At 40.4% G+C, this 17,446-nt stretch overlaps 2 protein-coding genes across 2 annotated transcripts in view; one reads left to right on the top strand and one right to left on the bottom strand.

Annotated features, from left to right (window-relative positions):
* Positions 1-9,343, bottom strand: part of Caf1-105 (chromatin assembly factor 1, p105 subunit) — a 64,397-nt gene extending 55,054 nt beyond the window's left edge. The window contains exons 1-2 of the mRNA XM_067154468.2: positions 9,268-9,343; positions 9,036-9,174 (exon numbers count right to left, since the gene is read on the bottom strand). Coding sequence (XP_067010569.2) covers positions 9,036-9,167 — 132 coding nt within the window. The 5' untranslated portion in view covers positions 9,168-9,174; positions 9,268-9,343. The remainder of the gene's footprint in view (positions 1-9,035; positions 9,175-9,267) is intronic.
* Positions 9,344-9,920: 577 nt separating this feature from the next.
* LOC136881805 (uncharacterized) lies at positions 9,921-10,577 on the top strand. Its single transcript, XM_067154242.2, has one exon. It carries the CDS (start codon positions 9,921-9,923, stop codon positions 10,482-10,484), a length of 564 nt encoding a protein of 187 aa, XP_067010343.2. The 3' UTR covers positions 10,485-10,577.
* The last annotated feature ends 6,869 nt before the right edge of the window (positions 10,578-17,446 follow it).

Below are 17,446 nucleotides of genomic sequence, written 5' to 3'. Positions count from 1 at the left end.
CTACATAGCCAATAGCCCTAAGCTTTTCTTTAACTGTGAATGAGTGATTACAAGAACTGTAGACATACTTAATACAGGATTCCCATTTCACTGTGCTACTGACGCCACACAGACCAAAGTCGGACAATGTTATAGTATAATAGGATCTGTTATTTAAGGCAAAGCAATATCAACCTTATTTCAATCAAGACGCGCACACAAGTTTTACTTCGCTAAATTCCGGAAGAAAATGTAGATTAGTATTAGCGTATATATGGTATGTTAATGTATTATTAGATACTGTAGGTTTCAGTCTTGAGATAAATTATGGCATTGTGACAATGAAGACAGAGTGCAAGAGGCTGCTGGAAGGCTACAATGCAGGTGGATCAGCGACAATTTGGATGGGCAACTGGCAAATTATTGACTGGGCTCCACAGAAGATGATGGAAGCTGCTTAACAATGACACAACGTTTGGAATGATCAAAAAGTACGAAGAGCAAGGTACTTTCAACAGAATCTTTCGCAGGCCTATATAAAGAATAAAGCTGGGAACGCCAGTCCATCTTGACTCTGTCGTGAGTCAGTGACAAGACCTTCAGAAGTGTGTCAGCAAGGAATAATATGGTTCTGACTATGCTACATACGGAGAGCTGTGATGTGAACGGCTCTGAGGATGGCACTATGATTTCAGCGGCTGTGTTGAAAAGCAGGAGTTTGACATACCAGAGTGCTGTGTGTTCAACAATTGAGAGTAACAACTGTGTGAATTGGAGAAGTATGAATGTGAGTGGACATGTAAATCACTCTAAATCAAATAGTAGTTTAAAAATTTTTGTTGATAGTAAACCACACTACCTTTTTTAGTTGTAAATTTAGTTGGAAGGACCCTCACATCACACCACAGTATGTTACCCTATTTTCCGGCCAAAACAACATTGTTACATGAAATTTTATGTTAAAGAGCTGAAAAACAGGGAAATTTCTTCAGTGATTGTAACAAATGTTAATGTCCAACTGCTTGGCTGAATGGTCAGCACTGACACCTTCAGTTCAGAGGGTATAGGGTTCGATTCCCGGCTGGGTTGGCGATTTTAATCGTATGTGATTAATTCTTCTGGCTCAGGGACTAGTTGTTTGTATCTGTCCCAACACTATTTTCTTCATGTTTACAAAAGACATCACACTACCATCCACCACAGAAACATGCAATAGTGATCACAGCCCTCCATATAGGGTTGGCGTCAGGAAGGGCGTCCATCCGTAAAACGGCAAAATTCACATGTGCAGCACAGTTCACACCCGTGACCCCTCAAGGTGTGGGAAATGTTAATGTCCTGAAAATAATGCCGCAGAAAGCTTTCTGTTGTACAAGTGCATCTTTTTTTGCATTATCTACCTCAATTCAAAGACCTCAAGTATTCTAGGACCTACAGTATTTAAAAGGAAATCCCATAAGTTATGTATAATTTTTAAGAATAACTATAATTTTTTAGGATTTTCAATCAAAATACAAATAATTTGCATTTTTTCTAGGCTAAATTTATCACCGTTTTTAATGAAATATAACCTAGTTAGTAAGTAGCTTATCTTACCTAATCAAAATATTTTTTAAAATAAGATACTCATTTCAGCTTGAGATAATATTAAATTTTGTGATTCTGTATCATATTTAGGGCACCTTACCGTACTGCAATATTCTGAAGATCTTAAACATGAACAAAATGATTTAATGTTTACCTTTCTGATGAAGCTAAAAATGGTATGAAGCTGCAGTGTGTGTCCTTTTCTTTTTGAGCTTTCATGTCTCTCTCTTTTCTGCTGTGCCTTCTTTCCACACCAATTCATAATTATAACAATGGAGAGGAACAAACAGATACAAAATCAAGTCATAAGGAGGAGGATCAAATATAAACGGGAATTTGAATGTACCACTGCTGTTAGTAATAATTTTTAGGTGGGGGTTTGCCAGGATGTTCGTGGTGGTGTCTGGAGAAGGGGTTTTCGCGCGCGAACGACGGTGGAGAGCTGGGCTGCTTCAGTATGCCACGAGTGAGCAAGAGGTGCATACATCTGTTGCACAACGTATCATCAAATTTCTCGCAAAAGAGGGCACCAAACCTTCTAAAATTTTGAGATGGCTCTGAGCACAGTTTGGGGAAGAAACAATTTTGCAAACTCGAGTGTATGAGTGGGCTACTAAATTTGTGCCAGGAAGAGAAGCTGTGGAAAATGAGAACCTCATGAAAGGAGACCACGGACAAGCATCACTGTAGACAACATTGTTGCCATTCGTGACATTATTGGTGAAGATCGACGAATAAAAATTTCACAAATTGTTTTAGCCATACGAATATGTTACAGAAGTGTTCAAACCATCATCCGAGATGAACTCCATTTCAGAAAATTGTCTGCCAAGTGGGTTCCTCGTCTCTTCAACCAGGAACAAAAAACTTTACGCCAGGAAGTTTGTCAGAGACTCCTGCGTCACTATGAGGAGGAAGGAGAGGATTTCTTGCATCGTATTGTGACTTGTGATGAAACTTGGGTGCATCATTACAGCCCAGAGTCAAAGCAAGCAAGCATGGAGTGGCAGCGAAGAGACGAAGCAGATCCGGTCAAGACCAAAACACGCCCATTTGCTGGAGGTGCTTGCAACCATTTCCTGGGATTCCGCGGGCATTTTGCAGGTGAATTTTCTTCACACACAAAGGACAATTAATGCAGCCTTATTACAGTTGCCTTTTGGATGAATGAAAAGCTGCATATCGCAACAAGCGACACAGCAACCGATCTGAAACGTCACTCTTCTCCACGATAATGCAAGGGCCGTATACTGCCGCTTTAACGTGGAAAAAACTGGAAGAAATCCACTGGACACCTTTGGAACACCCACCGTACAGTCCAGATTTATCGTCCTGCGACTACCGTTTGTTTGGACCACTCAAACAAGACCAAGGAGGACAGCAGTTTGATGATGATGATGCAAGTTTTTTATTTTTACAAGTTGCTTACGTTGCACCGACACAGATAGGTCTTATGGCGACGATGGGATAGGAAAGGGCTAGGAGTAGGAAGAAATCAGCCATGGCCTTATTTAAGGTACAGCTCCAGTATTTGCCTGGTGTGAAAATGGGAAACCACCTCCAAGGCTGCCGACAGTGGGGTCCGAACCCACCATCTCCCGAATTCAAGCTCACTGCTGCGAGACCCTAACCGCACAACCACTTGCTCAGTGATGATGCAAGTACAGAAGAGTTCATGCCGCAACTGGCTCTGCCCTCGCCCCTCTACTTTCTATTAAGACGGCATCAAAAACTTACCAATCTGATGGAGAAAATGTGTATCGAAGGCAGGAAACTATGTAGAAAAGTGATCTCTATGTGTGTATTTCTTTTGGTTGATGCAATAAACTTAAAAAATAATTCCCGCTTATAGTTGAACTATAAACGTCCCTCAGCTGCGCAATGTGTGGACGTATGTTCTACACAAGAATTGGCCTGTACAGGCTCCCTAGTGCTGACTTGGTAGACCTTGGTTATCTTCGACATACGGATTGGCAACCTCTTGACAGAAAAAATGAATAAGTTAGGCATTGCTGTGAGACATCTGGCGGTGTAATCGCAAAACTTTGAATAGGCCTACTATAATACCAATATAAATGGTCCGTTATTGGACATTATAAATTTTCCAGCTAGCTCATTCTTGGTTGCCAGCGTTTCGCCCTCGTGTGCTAGGGTGGGCTCGTCAGTTGGTACCTAGCACACCTACCAATACGCTGGCTAGTGCATACCGTGGAGGCCACTGTGTAGGCTAACTGGAGCCACCGGCAGTGCCAATGCACTAAGAGACTTTCTCTCATCACTGAAAATTGATGCCTGCTTGGCCAACAGATGATATAGATGTTGATTCCCATAGGGAATCTGAAATATTTGTCCTGAATGAGCAAATTTATAATACCAATATAAATGGTCCGTTATTGGACATTATAAATTTTCCAGCTAGCTCATTCTTGGTTGCCAGCGTTTCGCCCTCGTGTGCTAGGGTGGGCTCGTCAGTTGGTACCTAGCACACCTACCAATACGCTGGCTAGTGCATACCGTGGAGGCCACTGTGTAGGCTAACTGGAGCCACCGGCAGTGCCAATGCACTAAGAGACTTTCTCTCATCACTGAAAATTGATGCCTGCTTGGCCAACAGATGATATAGATGTTGATTCCCATAGGGAATCTGAAATATTTGTCCTGAATGAGCAAATTTATAATACCAATATAAATGGTCCGTTATTGGACATTATAAATTTTCCAGCTAGCTCATTCTTGGTTGCCAGCGTTTCGCCCTCGTGTGCTAGGGTGGGCTCGTCAGTTGGTACCTAGCACACCTACCAATACGCTGGCTAGTGCATACCGTGGAGGCCACTGTGTAGGCTAACTGGAGCCACCGGCAGTGCCAATGCACTAAGAGACTTTCTCTCATCACTGAAAATTGATGCCTGCTTGGCCAACAGATGATATAGATGTTGATTCCCATAGGGAATCTGAAATATTTGTCCTGAATGAGCAAATTTATAATACCAATATAAATGGTCCGTTATTGGACATTATAAATTTTCCAGCTAGCTCATCAATTTTCAGTGATGAGAGAAAGTCTCTTAGTGCATTGGCACTGCCGGTGGCTCCAGTTAGCCTACACAGTGGCCTCCACGGTATGCACTAGCCAGCGTATTGGTAGGTGTGCTAGGTACCAACTGACGAGCCCACCCTAGCACACGAGGGCGAAACGCTGGCAACCAAGAATGAGCTAGCTGGAAAATTTATAATGTCCAATAACGGACCATTTATATTGGTATTATAAATTTGCTCATTCAGGACAAATATTTCAGATTCCCTATGGGAATCAACATCTATATCATCTGTTGGCCAAGCAGGCATCAATTTTCAGTGATGAGAGAAAGTCTCTTAGTGCATTGGCACTGCCGGTGGCTCCAGTTAGCCTACACAGTGGCCTCCACGGTATGCACTAGCCAGCGTATTGGTAGGTGTGCTAGGTACCAACTGACGAGCCCACCCTAGCACACGAGGGCGAAACGCTGGCAACCAAGAATGAGCTAGCTGGAAAATTTATAATGTCCAATAACGGACCATTTATATTGGTATTATAAATTTGCTCATTCAGGACAAATATTTCAGATTCCCTATGGGAATCAACATCTATATCATCTGTTGGCCAAGCAGGCATCAATTTTCAGTGATGAGAGAAAGTCTCTTAGTGCATTGGCACTGCCGGTGGCTCCAGTTAGCCTACACAGTGGCCTCCACGGTATGCACTAGCCAGCGTATTGGTAGGTGTGCTAGGTACCAACTGACGAGCCCACCCTAGCACACGAGGGCGAAACGCTGGCAACCAAGAATGAGCTAGCTGGAAAATTTATAATGTCCAATAACGGACCATTTATATTGGTATTATAAATTTGCTCATTCAGGACAAATATTTCAGATTCCCTATGGGAATCAACATCTATATCATCTGTTGGCCAAGCAGGCATCAATTTTCAGTGATGAGAGAAAGTCTCTTAGTGCATTGGCACTGCCGGTGGCTCCAGTTAGCCTACACAGTGGCCTCCACGGTATGCACTAGCCAGCGTATTGGTAGGTGTGCTAGGTACCAACTGACGAGCCCACCCTAGCACACGAGGGCGAAACGCTGGCAACCAAGAATGAGCTAGCTGGAAAATTTATAATGTCCAATAACGGACCATTTATATTGGTATTATAAATTTGCTCATTCAGGACAAATATTTCAGATTCCCTATGGGAATCAACATCTATATCATCTGTTGGCCAAGCAGGCATCAATTTTCAGTGATGAGAGAAAGTCTCTTAGTGCATTGGCACTGCCGGTGGCTCCAGTTAGCCTACACAGTGGCCTCCACGGTATGCACTAGCCAGCGTATTGGTAGGTGTGCTAGGTACCAACTGACGAGCCCACCCTAGCACACGAGGGCGAAACGCTGGCAACCAAGAATGAGCTAGCTGGAAAATTTATAATGTCCAATAACGGACCATTTATATTGGTATTATAAATTTGCTCATTCAGGACAAATATTTCAGATTCCCTATGGGAATCAACATCTATATCATCTGTTGGCCAAGCAGGCATCAATTTTCAGTGATGAGAGAAAGTCTCTTAGTGCATTGGCACTGCCGGTGGCTCCAGTTAGCCTACACAGTGGCCTCCACGGTATGCACTAGCCAGCGTATTGGTAGGTGTGCTAGGTACCAACTGACGAGCCCACCCTAGCACACGAGGGCGAAACGCTGGCAACCAAGAATGAGCTAGCTGGAAAATTTATAATGTCCAATAACGGACCATTTATATTGGTATTATAAATTTGCTCATTCAGGACAAATATTTCAGATTCCCTATGGGAATCAACATCTATATCATCTGTTGGCCAAGCAGGCATCAATTTTCAGTGATGAGAGAAAGTCTCTTAGTGCATTGGCACTGCCGGTGGCTCCAGTTAGCCTACACAGTGGCCTCCACGGTATGCACTAGCCAGCGTATTGGTAGGTGTGCTAGGTACCAACTGACGAGCCCACCCTAGCACACGAGGGCGAAACGCTGGCAACCAAGAATGAGCTAGCTGGAAAATTTATAATGTCCAATAACGGACCATTTATATTGGTATTATAAATTTGCTCATTCAGGACAAATATTTCAGATTCCCTATGGGAATCAACATCTATATCATCTGTTGGCCAAGCAGGCATCAATTTTCAGTGACGAGAGAAAGTCTCTTAGTGCATTGGCACTGCCGGTGGCTCCAGTTAGCCTACACAGTGGCCTCCACGGTATGCACTAGCCAGCGTATTGGTAGGTGTGCTAGGTACCAACTGACGAGCCCACCCTAGCACACGAGGGCGAAACGCTGGCAACCAAGAATGAGCTAGCTGGAAAATTTATAATGTCCAATAACGGACCATTTATATTGGTATTATAAATTTGCTCATTCAGGACAAATATTTCAGATTCCCTATGGGAATCAACATCTATATCATAGGCCTACTATTGTTATTTACACAGCAAAGCGAAGAAATATAGGTAAAAGCTGAAATTTTTGAACCTAATGCAAAGGATAAGGAAAATCCAAGTAAATCTAGGAACACCTTAGAATTCTTACTTGGATATGAACATCAAGACATCAACGGCAGTAAGGGCAGAAAAATAATAGCAGAAACAGCAATTGGCTATGATATTGGAAAATAAAATGAACTGTTGCTCTTCATCCTCTGCAAGTCAATGCAACGAGCTGTCACATATACAGGAAAATCTGTTTAGGCTACATGATTAAGAACACTGAAACATTTTCTGCCTCTACCCTAGCGAATCTCCAGCCCCCCTGGTAAAAAGAGGTTGGTCAGTCTATTTTAGGTGCCGCTTCCGTACCCGGTGTGCAGACTTAGAGATGATAAAAATCATATAAGAATGATGTGCAACAATACCTTAAGTAGCAGAAAGAAGAGAACCTTCCTTTATGCTTGCTAGAAACCCACCATCCCACCCCAAGAAGAATTCTTACTTATATAGCAGAATTAAAACAGAGACTGTGTAAATCAGCTGAATGAGACCATGTGCTGTGTTCCTATTGGCCGGCCAAGCTTCGTATTGCCTCCGACAGAGCTTGCATCATGTGCAAGTACAGGGCTGCCATATTTGCTAGAAGTAAGAGAACCATATCCAGATCAATGGTTTTGTCACTAACCTACTAACCTATCCAGACCAATAGTTTTGTCACTAACCTATCCAGACCAATTTTTTATCATTAACCTACCGTAACCTATCCAGATCAATGGTGGTGCCATGCGAGATACTAGAGACCTAAGGGCCGCTTCACAACTCTAACCTTTACTTGCCTCCAGGCCAATGGTCTAGTCACTAGCCGGACCTAACCCATCCAGCACAATGGTCTTGTCACTCCCCAGACCTAACCATCCAGCCCAATGGTCTTGTCACTCCCCAGACCTAACCAATCCAGCCCAAGGGTCTTGTCACTAAGAATGCATAAGTTGGCAACCCTGCTGAGTGTTACATGATGTTACCCAAGCCGCACCATGTTCGATCTCTAACCTCACTTTCGCACACTGTGTACGGAAGTTTTACCCTATTTTATTATTACCAATATTATTATGGATAACGAATAAAAATATGCCACAGCAAGACACGATACATATGTCTCTGTGACACAGTTTTTAGATAATAAGGTTTGGATACTGTACTATCGATTGAATTCAGATTTCAGTTCCGTTCAGCTGGCAGTACGATCCACACCGTTTAAGCTCCCTCCTTGCCCCTCACCACCATAAAACGAAGTGTCACTGAAAGTTTTGTGGATAGTTACTATGCTACTACCAATATAAGACTATCATGGCATGGCCATCAACAGCGCGCCACAGTGGAGCACCAACGGTGCATCACCCTGCGCTGAGCCTCCATCTCTACTCTCTGGGACCCCCATCCTTGAACTGTAATCTCCTTGCAGTATTTCCAAAAATAGTATCCCTCTGGAATAAACTCTTCTTAGTACATATTAAAATTACTCCTATGAAATAGCCTACAGCTATTACACTAGCTTCACTTTCTTCTCATTTATGGTTATTTCAGTTATACTTGAAAATGAACTTTTTTTTTTTTGATGTACTGATACTTATTTTTTGAAGATTTTATTGTATAAGGTTGATTTTGGTGCTCCAATACGGGCGTAAACAGTGTAAATAAATAAGTTATATTTGAGGCACTTACATGTAAGGAACAAGGAATGTTTGTTTAGCATCCCCACAGAGATTCCCCTCCCCTCCCCATCCCACACACACACACACACACAAGAAATATATGCATGCCTGAAGAAACACAGTTATTACCAACGACCCTTCATAACCATCAGTGGTCACAGACAACTCTACCAGTGTCACTTAAACATTATGGCAAGAAAATCAGTCTATTAATAAATAATTAATATGCAAATTAGATTCATGCAATTTAGACAAATACTGACCACTACATGAGAATCAGTTCCTCCCGAAGCAAGTCTATAAGGTCCATCATTATCTGGTTTGATCGGCTGGATGTCAATACTCAAAACTGGATCTCGATTGTGCCACGATATTTCTGGGATCGTGCATTTCATCTTTTGTCTAAAGGAAGAAATTAAAGAATTTGTTATTCCAAATAATGGAGCTTAAATATGACGTAAAGGTCACTGGTGACCAAGAAATGTTCTTTCTTACCTTTCTTCGCAAGTTTAATCCCAAATTAATGAGAAAGAAGAGCGAAAAACGTATATTTTGATGAAGTCTAATCTGTCAGGAAATTAACACGAACAAAAATGCCTTTCGCGCCTAAATCTTCCCCGCTAGCAGGGCATGCAACCAAATAAAAACAAGCGGTTTATGATCATTCTTAAAATGTTAAAAGTAGGAGGGTATGGCTACGTGAGTTATTTCGATTAACATTATAAGTATAATATACACGGAATTAACACTCTTGAAAGAATGAATCCAAAAGCAAGGAGAAATATAAATGAATAACAACGGTTGGAATGTGGGTGCGAGTGGCCACCGTCTTTTGTTCAAAGTAGCGGTGAATTTCAATAAGCCGTAACTTACTACGCCTTCTGATTTATTTTGTGTCCGTATTTTGTCAAGTGTCACACATTATACCCCTTATGTAAAATATATGTACCCTGAGACGAAAGTATTGACTATCACATTTTAGTGCTGATTGCGCTGCTATCCGTTAATATACGAACTAGTAACCTATTTTTCGTAGGCCTATATTTCGTAAGGAATCTCAGAAATAGGAATTTCATAAGACAAAACTACAAGAAAATTCTGATTAACTGAGCACCGTCTGGTTTAGCAATTCGCCAAAACAGATTAGAATGGAAAATAGATTGTGGACATTAGAGAAGTATGCTCGTTTTGGAAATGGCAATTGGAATCAGATTGATGGTAATGGCAGGGATCTAGTACTGTCTGTTGTTGGTATACAACTCCTAGTAATGCAGCAAGATACAGTTCTTGAATCTATAGCATTAAGTGCAGGTCCAGCCACACTTAGAGGAGTGTGGAAAAACAGCACATTGATCATTGTACTGACCTATCCATCACAAACCCGGAGATTACGATTCAAGTTTTCAGCTAGTAAGGATTGCACAGATGTTCAGAACTGTCAATCTTGCATTAGATATCTACAATCCTACATGTCTATAAGAAATGCTCAGGAGCCAAATAAGCAAAATAAAGTTAAGCTTGAGGAAGTTTATACTAGCATTATACTGGATAAATCTTACAACACTAGAAATACACCAGCACCGTATACTGTACCTCCAAATTTTCCTCTTGAAGTAGCTATTCGTACTTGTATTCTAGATCCTGGATTTCCAGAATTTGTACGCCAAGTGGATAGTTGTCTGAAGAAACTTGCAGCTCCTGGGACAGAGTAGATAAATACCTAAATGATTATTATAAACTAACAAGAAAGTGTCATGTATATAGGCAGTTGGTGTTTTCAAGGTACCTGTAGATTACATGTAATGCAATGCAAGCTGATCATTTTAGTTCAGATTTACAAGAGTAACTGGTGATAGAAATGGAAGATTTGTACCATCTTTCCCTTTTTGTTGTGCCAGATATGTGGAAAGCAAGTGAGGTATATTAAGTAGTATGTAGTCTTTGTGAATAGTTACCAGTCCTTACAATTCTCTAATTGATGCCCTCTGTACATTTCAAGGAAAATTAAATATTATTATAATATGGTTCTTGAGTAAACTTGAGGTCTGTAACTCATATGATAAAAGGAACACTGTTGTAAACATTACCGGTATTATGTCTATTAATTGACAAAATCCTGTAAGACTTTGTAAATATTCTTTTCATCCTGTCAAACCCGTTTGCTTTGAATAGTTTGCCATATCATACTTTCACTGTAAAGATAAAATCGTAGAATCTGTTGACATTTCAAATACTATTTAGTTGTATAAAAGTCTGTTTGAAATTAAATGTTGTCTATGATTGTATTATATTTAGTAGGCTAAAATAAATTGTGTATGGTAAGTTGTTTGCTTACATTGGATATAACTTCAACTACCAAAAGCCTAAAAAGTCTACTTGGCAATGGAAAAAAATAAAATATGTACATTTAGAAGTTAGCAAGTAAATATTTCATATTATATAAACTGACAGGAAACAGATTTATGAATTAGATTTCAGTTGATCTCTAATGGACATAATGGACAAAGTTCTGCAAGATTTTGTGAAGATTCTAACATAGATTTTCATCCTGTGTGACCAGATTCTTTAAATAGTATCCTTTCATTGTAAAGATAATCACCAAGGAACTGTTGACATTTCAAATACAGTTTAGTTATTAAGAAATTTTGAAATTCAATTTTGTCCATGATTGTGTTATGTTTAGTAGGTTGAAATAAATTGTGATAATTATAGAAGGCAGTGAATACTCAAAACTGATACAATGCTCCTAACTTTTTATATCCTTTTGTGAATTTTTGTTGTCTTTCATATTTTATATTGTGACTCGTTTGCATTTGGCATCTTTGTCAGTTAGAAAGTGATACTGTCATGTATGTGAATATTTGTTTGATTGATCCAGTTGTTTACTTTTGATACACATTGTTCATAGTGGTTGCCTAAATGCAAGGAAACAGAGGTTAGATTTCATTTTATATTATTTTCTGTTTACTAATGCTTTATCTACATAAGTGACACAGTGTTACTTTAATTTCAGCAGCTTTATAGTATTTTAATGACATTTCATACATCTGTGTATCATGTCTACTGACCATATGTACGCCACGATTGAATCAGATGAATCAAATTCGACTTGTTAATGTCCTTCACGTGACCAAAAATTTGTACTTAATGATACCTGTTAAACCTCTGCCATAACCATCTCCTGTTCTCTTTGCACCAGAAGAAATAATCCCCAGTTGTTTAAAAGACATGAGAGGGTTATGAATTCATTGGTCAGCGCACACCCATCCAAATATTCCTTTTGAAAACCATTCAGTTTTTTCTTTCTTTTTTCATGGAAGATAATTTCCAGTCTGAGTTAATTCATAGTAAAGGTTATGAAACATAATATCCCCAAACAGGAAAGACTCTGTGCTGCTGAAAGTTTAGCCCAGATAATTGAACAGTGCATGGTTCAGAATATCGAAGACAGCCAGCAAGACTTTTTGCTTTGTGCTTAGAGTCTCAAACAGTCCCAATAGCAAAACATCTCTTGTATCCAAAATTAAAGATAATATTTAAGGTTATCTATTGACTTCTCCATCTGCCAAAACAAAATCTAAATTTTTGATTCATGGGAATATTCAAGATCCTCTCGTCAGACTTAGGTGTGGCCAATTTCAATACCGGTATGTGTAGCCAGGCTGAGTGGCTCAGACGGTTGAAGCGCTGGCCTTGTGACCCCAACTTGGCAGGTTCGATCCTGACTCAGTCTGGTGGTATTTGAAGATGCTCAAATACGTCAGCCACCGAGCAAGTGGCTGTGCGGTTTGGGTCTTGCATTTGAGAGATAGTGGGTTCGAACCTCATTGTCGACAGCCCTGAAGGTGTTTTTCCGTGGTTTCCCATTTTCACACCAGGCAAATGCCAGGGCTGTACCTTAATTGAGGTCATGGTGTCTTCCTTCCTGCTCCTAGAACTTTTCTATCCCATTGTTACCATAAGACCTATTTGTGTCAGTGCAACATAAAACAGGCTGAAAAAAAAAGTCAGCTTAGTGTCAGTAGATTTACTGGTACATAATTGAACTCATGTGGGACTACATTCTGGCACCTCAGCATTTTTGAAAACTATAAAGTAGTTGCATGTTATAAATCTCATTCCATATTGATGGCTATCACTTCACAAATAAAAAAAGTCTTATACTGTCCTCCTTTTCAATACAAAACAACATACATACATACATACATACAATATCATTATAGACTGTTATGCCTTTCAGCGTTCAGTCTGCAAGCCTCTGTGAATTTACTAAACGTCGCCATAATCCTCGATTTGCAACTAGTGTTGTGGCCTCATTTAGTTCTATACCTCTTATCTTTAAACCGTTAGAAACCGAGTCTAACCATCGTGGTCTTGGTCTACCTCTACTTCTCTTACCCTCCATAGCAGAGTCCATTATTCTCCTAGGTAACCTATCCTCCTCCATTCGCCTCACATGACCCCACCACCGAAGCCGGTTTATGCGTACAGCTTCATTCATTGAGTTCATTCCTAAATTAGCCTTTATCTCCTCATTCCGAGTACCCTCCTGCCATTGTTCCCACCTGTTTGTACCAGCAATCATTCTTGCTACTTTCATGTCTGTTACTTCTAACTTATGAATAAGATATCTTGAGTCCACCCAGCTTTCGCTCCCGTAAAGCAAAGTTGGTCTGAAAACAGACCGATGTAAAGATAGTTTCGTCTGGGAGCTGACGTCCTTCTTATAGAATACTGTTGATCGCAGCTGCGAGCTCACTGCATTAGCTTTACGACTCCTTGATTCAATCTCATTTACTATATTACCATCCTGGGAGAACACACAACCTAAATACTTGAAATTATCAACCTGTTCTAGCTTTGTATCACCAATCTGACATTCAATTCTGTTGAATTTCTTACCTACAGACATCCAATTTAGTCTTCGAGAGGCTAATTTTCATACCATACTCATTGCACCTATTTTCAGGTTCCAAGATATTAGACTGTAGGCTTTCGGCACAATCTGCCATTAAGACCAAGTCGTCAGCATAGGCCAAATTGCTTACTACATTTCCACCTAACTGAATCCATCCCTGCCATTTTATACCTTTCAGCAAATGATCCATGTAAACTACAAACAGCAAAGGTGAAAGATTACAGCCTTGTCTAACCCCTGTAAGTACCCTGAACCAAGAACTCATTCTACCATCAATTCTCACTGAAGCCCCATTGTCAACATAAATGCCTTTGATTGATTTTAATAATCTACCTTTAATTCCATAGTCCCCCAGTATGGCGAAATCTTTTCCCTCGGTACCCTGTCTTCTCTAGATCTACGAAACATAAACACAACTGCCTATTCCTCTCGTAGCATTTTTCAATTACCTGGCGCATACTGAAAATCTGATCCTGACAGCCTCTCTGTGGTCTGAAACTGCACTGGTTTTCATCCAACTTCCTCTCAACGACTGATCGCACCCTCCATTCCAAGATGCCAGTGAATACTTTGCCTGGTATACTAATCAATGAGATACCTTGATAATTGTTGCAATCCTTCCTGTTCCCTTGCTTATAGATAGGTGCAATTACTGCTTTTGCCCAATCTGAAGGTACCTTACCAAAACTCCATGCTAATTTTACTACTCTATGAAGCCATTTCATCCCTGCCTTCCCACTATACTTCACCATTTCAGGTCTAATTTCATCTATTCCTGCTGCCTTATGACAATGGAGTTTATTTACCATCCTTTCCACTTCCTCAAGCATAATTTCACCAACATCATTTTCCTCCTCCCCATGAGCTTGGCTGTTCACAACACCAGCAGGATGATTTCCTTTTACATTGAGAAGATGTTCAAATTATTCCCTCCACCTCTCCAGTGATTCCCTGGAATCTATTATGAGTTCACCTGAATTACTCAAAACACTGATCATTTCCTTTTTCCCTCCTTTCCTAAGATTCTTTATTACTGTCCAGAAAGGTTTCCCTGCTGCTTGATCTAGCCTTTCCAGGTTGTTACCAAAATCTTCCCATGACTTCTTTTTGGATTCAACAACTATTTGTTTCGCTCTGTTTCTTTCATCTACATACAACTCCCTGTCTGCCTCGGCCCTTGTTTGGAGCCATTTCTGATAAGCCTTCTTTTTCCGTTTACAAGCTGCTCTCACTTCATCATTCCACCAAGATGTTCGCCTTTTCCCATCTTTACACACAGTTGTTCCCAGGCATTCCCTTGCTGTTTTTACTACAGCATCCCTGTATGCCACCAATTCACTTTCTATATCCTGAACCTGCTTACTGTCTACTGTTTGAAACTTCTCACTAATCATATCCATGTACTTCCGTCTAATTTCCTCGTCCTGGAGATTTCTACCCTTATTCGTTTGCAGACAGATTTCACTTTCTCTACCTTAGGCCTAGAGATACTTAGTTCACTACAGATCAGATAGTGGTCTGTATCATCGAAAAATCCCCGGAAAACTCGTACATTCCTAACAGATTTCCTGAATTCGAAGTCTGTTAAGATATAGTCTATTATGGATCTGGTACCCCTAGCCTCCCATGTGTAGCGGTGAATAGCCTTATGCTTGAAGAATGTATTCTTAACAGCTAAACCCATACTAGTACAGAAGTCCAGCAAACGCTTCCCATTCCCATTAGCTTCCATATCTTCCCCACATTCACCAATCACCCTTCTGTATCCTTCAGTTCTATTCCCAACTCTCGCATTGAAATCGCCCATTAGCACTATTCTATCCTTGCTGTTGACCCTGACCACGATGTCACTCAATGCTTCATAAAACTTGTCAGCTTCATCCTCATCTGCACCCTCACATGGTGAATACACGGATATAATTCTTGTCCTAATTCCTCCAACTGACAAATGTACTCACATCGTTCGCTCATTTTCATGCCTAACAGAAACTATGTTCCGTGCAATGGTATTCCTGATTGTTCCGAGGTATCTGTGGAACAGCAGAGGTGAAAGAAGGTGCTGGGATGAATAGGTCTCAACTTATGAAATTAAAGTTAATTTAAAATTTAACAAAGGTTATATTTTCTTTTCAAAGTCAAGAAATAACAAGTATAACAGGTACTCAGTAGCATATCAACAAATTAAGAATGTACAATTGCAATTTGTTAATGGATTTGGGCTTCGAGCCCCCAGACACGCAATCCTTGAGCAATGAGCCCAACTTTACATATGAACAACGTTCAACAAAGGGGCAGAAAACCCCAACCATGCCAAGGACCACTAGCTCCCAATTACCCAGTAAAGCCTGCTCGAGGCACTCAGAAACCAAATTTAAGAAAGAGAAACCCGCTCTCAAAGTTCAAGCCAATTCAAAGGCCACACCAAACTCCACTTTCAAGCTGCCCTCCAGGCACACAAGAACAGGGGTAAAAATACCCAACCTACTGAGGCCTATTCACTAAAGAAACGGGACAATTACGTGGCCCCAAAATACCAACTTGAGTGGAGGCATAACTTGCACTCCTAACACACCTTTTTAAAACCTATTTGGCACTAGGCCGCTTATGCAAGGGCTAATCCCATACTACGGAGGTGACACGATAGGAAAACTTTATTACATTACAAAGAGAAGGGAAACTGTTATGAAAACGTAGTCACCTCAAAACACTATGAGTGGGAGCTCGAGAGGGTTAGGCACTCTCTATCCCAATTTGTAGTTAAAGTGACAGAATTTATATCAAGTGTCTTTTACATTTTAAAGGAAAGTTACATGATAAAAGTTTTGAACCTGCCCCGAGGGTTAAACTGCTGAGCTAGGAAGAGAAGAAGTTATTAAAAGGCCATTACCTTATGGATGAACTGCTGCCCGAAGAAAGAGGCGCTTCCCGCCCCCTGCTACATAATCACACTAGGATAGATGTTACTGAAGTGGCCAGGAGACCAGAAAATCAGCAGTTTTTATACCCTCGTGGAAAATTCGAGACGTTTCATGAATGATTACAACCCGCCCACAAAATTTTATTGGATTACAGCAAAAACTAATACACCAGATGAAGAAGAAACACCTTATTGGTGGAAAATTAATTACAGAAATTCCTCATTGGTCAAATCCAAAACTGGCGGAGAGGGAAGGGTTATACTGCCAACCCAAACAATGACTGAAATAAATTTTACAAAGAACAAACTTATGAATACCAAATTTCTCAAAAAACAGTTCCTTCACTTTGCACTAGGGTGCACAATTGTAGTTCTTCAGTAGTGCCATCTAGAAGAGAATGTTCACACTTCTCACTACAGAGAAAACAAATATAAATAAAAAAAGACACAGTTCAGAACTCTTCAACATTTACAATAGCGACATCTTCTGAGAAATCTTAGAATTAATGTGGTTGTTAAAGTTCAGGCTTCCCCCAGTAGAGGAGTTTCAACTGGCGCAATGTTTGAATTAGCGGCGCGGAGATGTACCACCCGGTACAGACCTCGCCCCCCCTCCAAAAAAAGTCCTTCCAAGGGGAGACACAGAAGAACACCAAATTTTGTTTTAAAACAAGGTCCAAGTTATGATGTTGATATAGAAATTAATTGCAGAAGGATTTACAAACAAGTTTTCTTAAATTGGTTGGATCCAGTTTCAAAATTCTTTGTAGTAACTTTTGATTAAATGATTTTATGCTGTGGTAGTTGAATTCAGAAAGAAATACTTTTAATTCTTGAAA

The sequence above is a fragment of the Anabrus simplex genome, chromosome 10 (assembly GCF_040414725.1).
Source record: "Anabrus simplex isolate iqAnaSimp1 chromosome 10, ASM4041472v1, whole genome shotgun sequence".
Lineage (NCBI taxonomy): Eukaryota > Metazoa > Arthropoda > Insecta > Orthoptera > Tettigoniidae > Anabrus > Anabrus simplex.
Note: the sequence above shows the minus strand (reverse complement) of the source record. Positions and strands in the feature narration are given on the sequence as shown.

Bases quoted from the DNA above. Each gene is read 5' to 3' on its own strand.
- LOC136881805 (XM_067154242.2), top strand. From the start codon at position 9,921: ATGGAAAATAGATTGTGGACATTAGAGAAGTATGCTCGTTTTGGAAAT.